The sequence below is a fragment of the Poecilia formosa genome, unplaced genomic scaffold, assembly GCF_000485575.1.
Source record: "Poecilia formosa unplaced genomic scaffold, Poecilia_formosa-5.1.2 Scaffold334, whole genome shotgun sequence".
Classification (NCBI taxonomy): domain Eukaryota; kingdom Metazoa; phylum Chordata; class Actinopteri; order Cyprinodontiformes; family Poeciliidae; genus Poecilia; species Poecilia formosa.
In genome coordinates, this window is record NW_006800273.1 from 434,446 (window position 1) to 447,603 (window position 13,158).

Sequence of the window (13,158 nt, forward strand, 5' to 3'; positions counted from 1 at the left end):
GAAGAATTTCATTCTATACACCTGTGTGCACAAGAGCTATGTCTGCAAAGTGGAGTGGAAACGAGCAGAAGACATGTGGCTGTTCCAATGAGCTTACGGATGTAGGTAGTTTGTTGCCAGCTTCTTTTGCAAGAATTAAACCCATATTTACCACCTGGACTCTTTATATGTTTTTAAAATATTACTTACTTGTATTCCTGCCTTGTGTTTACTTGTGATGCTTACTCCGAACGAGACGGCAGCTGTTTGAAAGAGCAAGCGGTCTCAAGACCCTGCTGCAGGAATGGTTCTGAAACTTAATTTCAAATCGAGCGTTATAGTAATTTTATGCCAACATTTATGATCACTAGTAGAACAATTATCCCATTCCACAGAGAGATATGAACTTTATGGCTCAGTATAATCTAATTTTCTACTTCATTATTAATCAGCTCCTTGGCAGCTGTTGCAGCGAAAAGAAATGAATTCAAAAATGAACAGCTTTGTTTGTTGTGTTCTCACAAATCCTGAGCACAGAAAAGATTTATGACACCTAAACACCCACTCTGCGGAAACAATAAAACACCGACAGGCAAAAGTGGAACTATGTGTCTTACAATATCTGTCAGCAGAATATATCAGGTAGCAGGGAAACTATTTTGAACAGACGTGAACAAAAACCCCCCTCCATCGCTGTTGTTTGGAGATGTTTCTTAATGAAGTCACCAGTCAATCAACTGACTGCTAACAAGTCACTGCAATCTGTTAAAGACTTTGTTTTCAAGCGATTGCATCGTCACAGCTGACATGCGACAACTTTGGTCGGGAACGTTTGCATTAAGTTATGCTTTAAAATGAGCGCGCAATTAGCTTAGACGCTAACAAATGCTGCCTTGAGGTGCATATTGTAACAGGAGGAATTTATCTGGAGAAGATTTAACGGAATCGATGCAAACGTGACAAATAACCAGGCACGCTGAACCACGGGTGAAATGTTTCAGCTTTCAGAAACATGAGTGACATGAAACATGAAGAGAAAACATCATTTTCTTCTGTGCAGCCTGCAGATGATCTAGCAAATTCTTAACAATGAGACCTGAAAACCTTTGTGTACCTGTGAGATGTTTCCTGCATCTCACAGGCACACAAAGACCAAGAGAGCTGCTGTTTCAAAAGGAAAAAAAACAGTGAATCCTCACTAGAGGAGGTGTAATGAGAGAGATGAGAGAGCTTGGGTGCTATCTCATCTGCTGGAGCTCGACGTGCCAACGCTTCCTCCTGGAACAGCATTACACCGTCCTCAGAGAGCACAAACAGGAGCTGCTCTCTTTATTTCAGAGTGTTTTGTTTCCCAGGTTAGAGTCTGGAGCAGGCAGGTGTTTTAAAATCGGTTTTAATCCTGTTCTTGGTTCGCTGAAGCATCCGCCAGCCTGAAGTACAGAAATGTAACGCAGCACACACTTCCAACCGTTCTTCAGCGTGTCTGTGCTTTACATTACATTAAGCTGTACTTTCAAGTCTGCCACAAATAAGCTGTACTTTTAATAAGTAGCAGACTACAAGAACTGATCAACACAAAACAATACACTACACTCATAAGCAAGTTAGTAGTCAGAAATTTTAATTAGGATTTTATTTTAGTTTTGTTGCTACACAGTATATTATGGTGAGCTGGGGAAAACACTGAGCTCAACAGCAGCTGGCAAGTTCCTTGTATCTCTGAGAGGCTATCTCATGCATCTGTCTTAACATAGTTTTTTGTTTGTTTGTTTGTTTAAATAAATACAGTACTGCAATGCAAGAACCTTACAAGTAGTAGCCTGTACCGTTTATCAATTGCTTCTTCTTCTACTCACACTTGCACAGGGAAAAGACGTAAGACAAAAAGACACCAAACCAAGACCAGGACCTTCTTCTTCCTGGAAGGCAACAGAGCTTATAACTGCCCCACTATGCAGTTATGTGTAATGTAATTTTAAAAAAAATATTTCTAGTACAACTCCAAAGCAGCACATGGATACACTGGTTTGAAGGCCAGAGGAAAAAGGTCATTACTCTGTTTTCCTCTGTGTTCGCCTTACAAACATAAACTGTTGATTAGCTGTGAAGTGAAAGACAGAAAAAAATGCATACTTTCCAAAAACTTTTTTTTTTTATTTGAAAACTATGCCATGCATTTGTCTTCGTTCCATCCGAGTCAGCGCTTTTACAGGACTTTTCGCTGCGGTTACAGGTGCAGATATTGTTAGGTATGCGTCTACAGGCGCTGCACAACTACATCACAAACTGAAATATTTGTCTTTGCAAAAAGCTTCAGGCTTAGTCAGACTGGACAGAAAAGTGTCTGTGAACATCAAATTGTGCTCATCTTTATTTGGTTTTGCACCAAATCGTCAACAATTTTATGATAATTGTGACATGCCTAATGATGTCACAACTGAAATGAAAAATAAAACTTCAGATCCTGCAGAAAACAAATGCAACAAACACAGCTGGAGCAGCTGGAGTCACTAACACTTCATTAGTTGAACCTTTTTTTTTTGTCAGAATCTTCATTCAGTGGAAGAATTGATCACTGACAAACGGACAGTCGACCCCGCTTGCCTAACGTCGGCTATTTAAACCTCCAGATTCACTCCTCAGTAATGTTCTTGGTGGAGAGGAAGGATATACCCCACTTCCTAAATAAAGCTCCACCCCGAACCAGGCTGCGAAGAGGAAAAAGGTGAACATAAAATAAAGAGCTAAGGAGGTGTTAGCTGTTGAACCACAGGACAGGACCTGAACATGGTAGTCTAATAATAAATCAGTCGTTTGTATAAAATGCATGATATTTGGGTCATAAACATGAAATTTGCAAATGGATTTTGTACCTTTTACCAAGTATTTTGATGTAGATCATTGGATAGTGGTTAAAAAATGTAGCTACATATTTTATTTTTACGTCAAAAATGATCAGACATGCTCCCAAAGACACCTTGAACCTGCAGGATCGGGCTTGGAACCCACTGGCACCTGCATGCAGTTCTTGTGTACGAATTCTAATTACTTTGTGAGCAGTGGCGATAAATCACAAGGGTCTTAATCAAAGCACCACAACAGAGAGAGAGTAATCATCAATCACTTAGAACAGCGCAACACAACATTGGAGCCGTAGCTTCTCTCGTCTTCCGGTCGCCGAGCGCCAAACATGAGCCGCATCGCCGTGACACATCGTGATTAGTCCAATCAGCAAACACTTTAAAATCCTGACAGAAACCCATCAAAAGGCAAATGGATTGGCAAGACATGTGAGGCTGTAAAGCTGGCGAACTCCTGATTCTGCATGTCGATGATGTAAAAGACTTTCCAGTTCTCTGTTTTCTTGCAAAAAAAGAAAAAAAAGAAAAAAGGAGCAAAAGCAGCTCTTCTTCTCCGAGGTCCTACTTCCACTGACAAGGTGCCTTTCTTTTGATGGCATGCCATGATCCAGTAATGGTCATTTCAAGTCAGGACTCTTCAATCTCAGCATGCGGGTTAACAGGAATTGGCGGTGATGGATGGCGGAGAGGTGGGTCACCTCAAAGGCACAGTGGTGACATTCAGAATGTCTCAGTTTAAGATCGGGAGAGTGACAGATGGTATTTAAACTGAATCTATATATATATAAAAAAGAAAACCATGTCAACACAGGAAAAATATTGCCCTGCTGTACAAGAAGGGCATCTTCAACACCTGCTAAAAGGCTCAAAATATGTTTTAAGGAAACAAATTCATACGTTTTGTAAAATCTGACCCTTCCATCCATCCACTATCATACATTCTCACTCAGTTTAGAGTGACCTGTTAACCTTACATTTGGACTGGAGGAGGAAAGCGGAGTACCTGGAGAAAACCCACGAATGCACAGGGAACAACATGCAAATTCAATACCAGGCTGGAATTGTTGCCCCTACTTCATTATTATTCCTTATTATAATTTGGCTATTTTGATCAAATCCCATCACTTTGTTGCGTTTAACACGAGAGCGCAGCTGCGGGTGAGACGGAAGGAGACCGAGGCCCAGTCAGAGAGCTGATACGACGGGCAGTCATCTATGAAGGACACAGCAGTTATTTTTTAGTGATCAAATTTCAGATGCCATCACTTGGAACATCTCATTAATAATCAGCACGGTGGGGAAAAAAAAATTCAAATCATAGAATCCATGAAGAAGAAGAAGAAGAAGAAGAAGAAGAAGAAGAAGAAGAAGAAGAAGAAGAAGAAGAAGAAGAAGAAGAAAAAAACTCTTTTGGTTCTGCTGCTGTTTTCCAATGTAAATTACCCCACCAGGTATCGGCGCATACATTAGCACATTCCCAGTGACCTCTGGTGAAAGGTACCAACTCCACGTTTCCGTTAATAATAGAGGAGGCGTGGCACGACGGATTAATTACGTTCGTGCACCCGCGAGCACCTCCTTTTAAATGTGCCGAGCCGTGTCCGGGCTTTTTATTAATCATTCCGTAATGAGAGATTAAACACACAGATTCATTAACAAACTGTGGACACATTAAATCAGGCAGCTCCTTGAGGGAGACGTCCTCGCCGTTAAGTCTGTAAACATGGGAACGGGTTCCCGGCACGAGCAGCGAGTCAGAGAGAAGGTAGGAATAATAATAATAATAATAATAATAATAATAATAATAATTTAATAACATAAGGAAGATTGCTCTGAAAGAGTCTAAGCCAATGAGAATGGGTTGAATAATTAATTCCTGACACTAGTCTATGAAATGCTAGTTATAAAGTATAATCCACGTGTTAACCCTTTGTTGTACTCGATTTAAAATGAAATAAAACGAGATTGAATGATAACATTTTTACAGTTGGACACGCAGTGTTTGTAAGAAAAACAATTCTCAACTAAATGTGTGAACCGAGATCAAGACAAAAGGCAAGGAATGTTTACTATTAGCTCAGTTTGAAGCATATGAGTGGTGGCATTATGCTGTGGGGGAAGTTTTTTAGTTTTTTTTTTGTTTTTTTTAACAGGGAAAGAGAAACTGATCAGACTTAATTGGAAAATTGATACAGTTCAACCCTGGTAAAAAACCTGTTAGTGTTTATCTTCCAACAGGACAATGACCCTAAACATGCAGCCAAAACGTGTGTGGGTCCATTTCACAAAGTCCTAGTAAAATACATTGAATTTTGTTGTTACAAAGTGACAGAAGTGAAAAAGGGCACTAACATTAGGCTGCATCTTGTTCTGTTTTTTTTGTGTGTGTGTGTGTGTGTGTGTGTGTGTGTGTTTTTGCTATTCTTCTAACGACCAATATTAATTATGTCTATCATTTGCAAATGAGTGCAAACTCCTAAGAGGTTTCAGTAATTAATTTAACTTTTTATGTTTGCTTTTCAGATGTCCTTGGCTAATTGTTTTCCAGCTAATTGCTTGCTCCAGAATGGCTTTTGATGTTTTGGATGGATTTCCTTCCAATGTTCTTTTATCAGAATTGTATTTTGTCGCCATGGAGCTGCCTGTAAAAGTTGCGATACTTTTACAGGCAGCAACGAGCTCAGAGTCTGTGTGGGAGGACACACTGCCAGACATGTGGCTCCAGAAACTGCTGCCATATTAAATCAAAAATGTATAATAAAAAATGCTGCATGTGTTTACAGAGCCACACCAAATTGGTTAATAGTATTCTGTGAAATGCTCAGAACACACTAGATGTGTCTGGATCCGACGCTCAACTGCTTTTTGTAGATGTTTAAGATTATTATTAATTTTGTGCAAAAATAATTAAATAGGAGAAGTTAAAGGAGCAAGTTTACAATGCTTGATTACTATGTTTTAACTCGGTTTTGTCTATACTTGCAGATTTGCAAAGCAACCACAGGTCTCTGGAATTTTTTCAGAATCAAATGTTTGGTTTGTCAAGAAAAAGAAATCTCAGAACTGTTTTCTCTCCTACTTTAAAACAATCCTTCGCCTTCACAAAAAAATAAAATAAATAAAACAGACAAAAAACATTTTTGGCTCTTTCTTACTGCTATTCTGTCATTTGTTTAGGAAATCTTGACGTAGACATCTACCTTTTATGAGATAAGAGCTCTTAATTTCAGATAAATATGAGATTAATTGAGTTCTGCCAAGAGTGCTGTTTTTTTTAACCACATTTCTTTATTATCTTATCCGCAGCTGCTGCCATAGAGTGAACATTGCCACCTGTCGGACAATATTTGCAATTGCATTTTTGGATTGGACTTGTGATGCTTTCAAGATATTGGGAATTTTTATATCAACTCAATCAATGCAGATACAGCCACATTGTCTTTTCTATATCGACATGCTACAGTTGCCTAACACTATATCTTAGCTTACAAATAATTTCAAAAGCACTTAAAATATACGTTTATTGTAATATATATTTATTATTCCTTATTTGGATGAGTGTTTACTACTACCGGCTTTTACACCTGAAGTTACCAAAATATGGCGGAGATGGACGAGCCGTAAGTAGCCGCCGAGGAAACAAGACAGAAACCCCGAGAAAGATGCTATCTGATCACATTAACCTATGGAAGAACAGTGTGAATCAACCTTCTTTTATTCTCTCTTTTTAGGGAGAAGAAAAGAAGGAGAGTAGTGGAGCTGACTGAGAAGTTAGTGAAGGTTTGAGGTTTCCAAGGCTCCGGGTTTAGACAGGAAGAAGGCGAACGTTAGCTAGACGAGGAAGCTAACCTGGGCTGTAAACAAAATAAACAAGTAGCCTCTTCAGGGACATTTACCGTGGCTAGTCGGTCGTAAATAACTAGCTTGTCTGAACAGTGAATTTTTTTTTTCACTTTTTTGACTTATTTGTAGAAATAATATGTTCACTGTTGACATAATAGCTATTTATGCAAGACTAATCACCGATTTTATCTACCCAGGAGCTGTTGAGAGAGGAAACATGAGTCGAAGTGTCAGAAACGCCTGTCTCAAAAAGTAATAAAATAATAAGAGCTAAGACAGGGCAAACGCAGAAAAGGGGGAATATGCAGTGCCTTGCAACGGTATTCATAGTTGTCAGTCTTTTCACAATTGTCATGTTTCAACCACTAATTTCAAAGTATTTTTGTTGGAATGTTACAGGCTGACACAAAGTCGTGCAGTAATTGAGAAGCGGTTGCTGTCCTTGCCCAGCCTATCAGTTCAGTCTTACTTTGCAGTAATCTCTTTATTTTTCGCATTATGAGCTGACCAGTCCTCTGTGAGATATCTAAATCTTTTTTTTTAAAGTTTTATAACCTAATTCTGCTTTAAAGTTTCCACTGTCATCCCCTAAAGTCTGCAGTGTGTCTTTTGTTCTTTATTTTGGCGTAGTAACCTCTAAGAGGTTGAATAGAGATGCATACCTTCCCCTTTAGACTTTATTTATTCATAAATTAGAAATCTTTGCATGCCTTTCCTCTTTAGATGAATGCACTACTTCATGTTGGTCTATCTCATAAAATACTTAGAAGAATGTGGTTGCTATCTGACAAAATATAAAAAAATAAACCTTAAGAGTATGAAAACTTTTTCAAGGTACTACATATACACAGCAGGCCTAATAAGTCTTAGGCAGAGCGCCCACTTCACCTAATGTAGATAGTCTGAGTCTATGTTTGTGTGTGATTTCTTTTGCAACATTACATTGCAAGTCTTTGGGATGTATGGCGCAAGGTGATTTCTAAATGTGCCTATCGTCTCCAGGATGATTGTTGACGGAGTCTGTGGAGGCAGCTGTGAGTGGGAAGGTCGATGGAATCACGTCAAAAAGTTTCTCGAGCGATCAGGGCCGTTCACGCATCCCGACTTTGAGCCCAGCGCAGAGGTAGCGATCTCAACGCAGAGTTTGTGTTTCTCCCGACCTAACGTGTTCCATCCTTCTTCAGCGGTTTAACCTCTGTGTATTCTTCACCGCAGTGCTTGCAGTTTTTGATAGACACCTGTAAAATCCTGGTCATCGGTGCTGGTGGGCTGGGATGTGAGCTGCTGAAAGACCTGGTAAACTCACCGCTTTTTGAAAATGTACTCAGCATGACTTTCTGTTTCAGTAAAATCAATTCTTACCAACTCTTACCATTCAGGCTTTATCAGGTTTCCGGAACATTGATGTAGTTGATATGGACACGATAGATGTTTCCAACCTGAATCGTCAGTTCCTTTTCAGGTAAGTGTAATTATTCCATTGTTGACATTTTAGCGTTTGGAAGAAAAAAAAAAAAAGCCAAAATGTTACTTTAATCTGTGGACATTTTTTCACCAGATCAAAAGACGTAGGCCGGCCCAAGGCGGATGTTGCAGCGGATTTTATCAACAACCGAATACCAGGGTGCCGCGTAGTACCGTATCCTTTTCATCGAACAGGATGCAATATTTTAAATTGCTAACCCACAATATTTTTTTGGAAATTTTCTTTGCAAGAAGGAAGAAACAAGTCTTAATTTTAGAAAGCGCAATTTAAGCATCCGACCACAACAATAATTCTAAGGGAGCGAAAGCAAATTAGCGTTTTAAAAATGGTCTTCTCCTTAACGGTTTCTTCAGGCATTTTAAGAAAATTCAAGACTTAGATGAAACGTTCTACAGACGTAAGTATCTTTAATGTGCTCTCCTGTCATCTCTTCACATCCACTCAAGTAATAATTTTCCTGACGAGCAACGCCGTCGTTGAGTAGCATAATACAGCACTTTGCGGTGGAGTGAGCTACCATAATAACACTCTCACAATGAGTTATATAATAACTGCTTTTACAGAAAGCTGCTCATTAGTGAGAAGCAACATTCAAGGTTCTGTACAGAGAAAAATTACAAAATGTATTATTACAGCACCAAAAAAACAACAGGCTCGTGGAAAAAATCGTGAGGTAATCATAATAATGCACATATTTTATTATCTAGTTAAGTAGAGAATGCAGACAAAAAATAACAAGGTAATTTGCTAAAACAAATTGCAACAAAACAAATTATTTGGTTTAATTACTGAGAGCAGTAATTAAACCAAAACTGTAAGTATGTTCTACCCAGAACTTATCAAGTGGCGTAGTTTAACTTCACCTGGTTCAAATTCTGCAAACAAAAAAAAAAAACCCATCTTATTCAGCACCGTCTGCTATCCAATTATTAATTAGTTAATCCAAAAAATAATCAATGTAAAGTGAAGATCAGAAAGGTCTGAGCTTTTAACATGTAGATGATGGTTGTATTTTTTTTTAGCATGTTTTGCCACCATCACTAAAGAAATTCTCTGTTTTTGGCAATGAAATGTTTATTTTGTTCTTTAAAAAAAAAGGAATTGAATCCTTTGTATCTTTTTAAAAGGCTTAAGTGTTTAAATAAAAAAATCTTCAGAATGTGCCTTTTTTTTCTTTTTTTTAAAATCCAAATAATCGCCCGAATAATCGATAGACTAATCATTTACTAAACTAGTCGTTAGTGGCAGCCTTCAGCAGGATAGCGAGAACCAGCCGATAGGAATTTGCATTTGACTCCTGCAGGAATCAGTCAACAGTTGAAGGTCAATGAGAAGTGGAAAGACATTTTGATCAAATTATATTTTGATCAACCTAAATGGTAAATAAGCCATGAAAAGGATTTATTTACTATTGTGTATGATCCTAATTTTGGATCCTTTATGTTTGTCTCACAGTTCTTTTCATTTTCACCGTTTCCTACTTCGTACCTGATTTATTTAATGTGGAATTCTGTCTTCATGCAGAATTCCACATTATCGTCTGTGGGCTCGACTCCATCGTTGCCAGGAGGTGGATGAATGGCATGCTGGTAAGTATGTTTCTTCATGTGTATTTAAAACAATGATTTTTTTAGTTGTCAGGAGCATGTTTAAGCATTTCTGTTTGTCTTTTTTTGTTTTTTTTTTATGTGAAGCTATCTTTGCTCGTGTATGAGGATGGCGAAGTGGATCAGACCTCAGTCATCCCACTTGTTGATGGCGGGACCGAAGGCTTTAAAGGCAACGCCAGGGTCATTCTCCCAGGCTTGACAGCCTGCGTTGACTGCACACTTGAACTTTATCCTCCCCAGGTAATTAAGCACACCTTTTTGGAAGAGTTATATCGGCTGGACCCGACTTGGGTGCCACACCGAATCAAATAAATTAACGTCCACTTGTTCTTGTAGATCAACTTCCCTATGTGCACAATAGCGACAATGCCTCGTTTGCCGGAACATTGCGTCGAATATGTACGGATACTGCAGTGGCCGAAGGAGATGCCGTTTGGAGGTAAACGACGGAGTCGGATTACTTTTACTTGCAGCTTTTTTTTTTTGTTTTTTTTTTTAATATTGTCTTTGTAACGTTTAGCTCAGTTCCTCGGCTGTTCTGTTTCAGACGGCGTAGCTTTGGATGGAGATGACCCAGAGCACATCCAGTGGGTGTTCCAGAGATCTCTGGAGAGGTCGGCAGAGTTCAACATAACAGGAGTCACTTACAGGCTTACACAGGGTGAGCATAAAACCGCACGTCTGCTGCCAGCTGACCGCTGCTCCTCTGGGGAATAAGTCAAGATGTATAAAACTGAAACGTCACTACCTTGCTTTGTAAACTTTTGTTGCAGTTTCTGTCTGTTATATTTAGAGAGTAAAAAAATTTTACGGAGACATGTTTTTATGATTTATATTTTTCCAGGCTGGTATTTCATTGACCCGAACCTTTGTCTGGTTTTTATTTCTTTTGATTAAGTAATGACGGGGTAAGCAAAGAAGATTTTCCCTTTGAATTTTGCAGGTGTTGTCAAACGGATCATTCCAGCTGTAGCTTCTACGAATGCTGTCATTGCTGGTAAGTAGTTTAGATTTCAGACGCATTCATCAGCATTTTCTTGGTGGATTCAGACGTGTGTTTTGCAAAGACTTTGAGATTTCCAAAGGTCTTCCAACATCTGGAAGTCTCACGCGTTTCATGACTATTTCACCCTCAAAAGAACGAAACAGTAACTTTGCTGTACTTACTGTTATCTGATATGATTCTCTCTCAAAACCAGACATTTGTTATTGCTACTTAGGAAACAGTTTCCTTCAAAGTAGTCTCCGTTGTTTCTCCATTTTCAGTTTAGAAAATGGCTAACTTTGAGTCGGCTTCGCTTCAACATCCACACTGAAAAGTGTTCTTGTCAAGGCTCCCGTTTGTGGGGTCCACTCACTGATCAAAAAAATAAATATAATTTTAAATCAGCTGGTCACTGGTGGTGTGGACAGTCAAGTTGAAAATTGACAATTTAATGTCACAAACTGATTAATCAAAGTGTCTCTAGTTTAGGCTCGACAGTTATCCAGTAAAGACTTATGGTGTTATTCTACAACATGTTTTATAAAAAATAGTTAAACACATGTGCCTGTGTTGACCCTTTTAAAAGGGGACAATTACAAGAGAACAAATGATCAGACGAAACCAGTGCGCCTTTACTTGTTCTTGTATTGTTTGTAAAGAAGAGCAGAACACATAAAAATCACAATTATTCTCATTTAAACAAATCAAGCTGCTAGATGCCCAACAGAACATATTGCTTACTGCCGTTAGCGAAACAGAAACGGAGCTAAGTAGCTCTTCGCACATCATATTAAAGCAAGATAACTAATACGCGACGCAAAACAAACTAATTACATACAAACTCACACACACAGGGCTAGCATTCATCCATATCATTCTCCAAAGATTAATCTCTTACCTTATGAAAGGGGACAATTACAAGAGAACAAATGATCAGACGAAACCTGTGCGCCTATACTTGTTTTTGTATTGTTTGTAAAAAGCTCACGAGTCCCCCTAGTGGACTCTTGACTGTGGCGCCAATGCACTGCTCTGTCAGACAAAGGACTATATTTCTTGCACACACCAAATCAAACTAAATTAAGATAATCAAACAATTGGATCTAATATTAAAATGATCAAATTAATATCATACCCTGCAACACCTGTGCTTCTTTGTTGTTCTCTTTTTGTGGTGCAGCTGCTTGTGCAACAGAGGTTTTCAAGTTAGCAACCAGGTAAGGCGTAAATCTTTTTCGCAGACATGTCTATAGATGTGTTCACCAACTCTCACCATTCCTCATATGTTCCATTTTTGCAGCGCCTACGTACCTCTTAGCAATTACATGGTATTCAATGATGTGGACGGCTTATACACTTACACTTTTGAGGCGGAACGGAAGGTTTGTCCCCTCTTGTTTCATATTTATCTCTAGATTTCAGACGTTTCGATTGGTTTAGATGAACGTGTGACTCTTCCTGATGCAGGAAAACTGCTCAGCCTGCAGCCAGATACCTCAGGATCTGCGCTTTACTCCTTCTTCCACCCTCCAGGAGGTTCTGAACTATCTGACTGAGAGCGCCTCCCTGTAGGTTTCCTTGATTCTCCATGTTTTTTTATTAATTGTTTTGCTAGTTTTTTTTTTTTTTTTTCATTTCTAATTTATGCGTTGTATTTTTAACAACTCTGCATTTTTTTTTTAAGGCAAATGAAATCACCTGCTGTAACAGCAACTGTTGAAGGAAAGAGCAAAACTTTATACCTACAGGTAACTCTGTTAACTTTTTAGTTTTTTTTGTTTTGTTTTGTTACATAAGTACAAGCTTAAATCAAGGAATTTTCTTTCACAGTCGGTTGCTTCAATCGAACAGCGGACACGGCCAAACCTTTCCAAAAGCTTGAGAGGTGAGGTGCTTTATCGTACATGTCAGCATAGACTTGTCAAGGGAAGATGTTTTGAATGTTTTACTTCACTTTTGTTACCAACATGATTTTTTATTTATTTATTTTTTTCAGAGCTGGGCCTGACGGACGGACAAGAACTGGCCGTGGCCGACGTCACCACACCCCAAACCATGTTGTTCCGACTCTGCTTTACCTCATAAAACTTCTTCAAGCACTTTGACTGCCAGGACTGTTTACTGCATTTTCAATCAGGTTCTACTTGGATGTGACCAGTTCCACTGGTAAAGTGTACGTGTTGACAGACGTGAACGTTTTGCACTGAAAAGCCAAATTGTAGTCCACATCTTGTCATGTTTTAGTGATTTACAAATCTTAAAGTTTTTGTGTTAATATTTTACGCTCGGTACCTTGTAGTTTGTACAAACTGTACTCTTTATAAGAATATTTTGTGCTCATTCTGATTTTACTTATTTATTAAAACTGTTTTTTTAGTCAGCGCTGCCACTGAA

At 38.7% G+C, this 13,158-nt stretch overlaps 1 protein-coding gene across 5 annotated transcripts; it reads left to right on the plus strand.

Annotated features, from left to right (window-relative positions):
* Positions 1 to 6,366: 6,366 nt before the first annotated feature.
* Positions 6,367 to 13,158, plus strand: uba3 (ubiquitin-like modifier activating enzyme 3). Of its 5 annotated transcripts, none has more exons than XM_007573575.2 (18): positions 6,410 to 6,460; positions 6,572 to 6,610; positions 7,686 to 7,806; positions 7,899 to 7,979; positions 8,063 to 8,145; positions 8,242 to 8,322; positions 8,523 to 8,566; positions 9,694 to 9,758; positions 9,864 to 10,019; positions 10,116 to 10,218; positions 10,327 to 10,440; positions 10,723 to 10,776; positions 11,945 to 11,981; positions 12,065 to 12,146; positions 12,232 to 12,332; positions 12,449 to 12,512; positions 12,595 to 12,649; positions 12,761 to 13,158. In XM_007573575.2, exons 1-18 carry the CDS (start codon positions 6,441 to 6,443, stop codon positions 12,847 to 12,849), a joined length of 1,389 nt encoding a protein of 462 aa, XP_007573637.1. In that variant the 5' UTR covers positions 6,410 to 6,440; the 3' UTR covers positions 12,850 to 13,158. The 5 variants fall into 5 exon arrangements, with proteins under 5 accessions (XP_007573639.1, XP_007573637.1, XP_016517008.1 ...); XM_016661522.1 differs by lacking the exon at positions 6,410 to 6,460 and adding an exon at positions 6,881 to 6,935 and having other exon boundaries at positions 6,479 to 6,610; XM_007573577.2 differs by lacking the exon at positions 6,572 to 6,610 and having other exon boundaries at positions 6,367 to 6,460.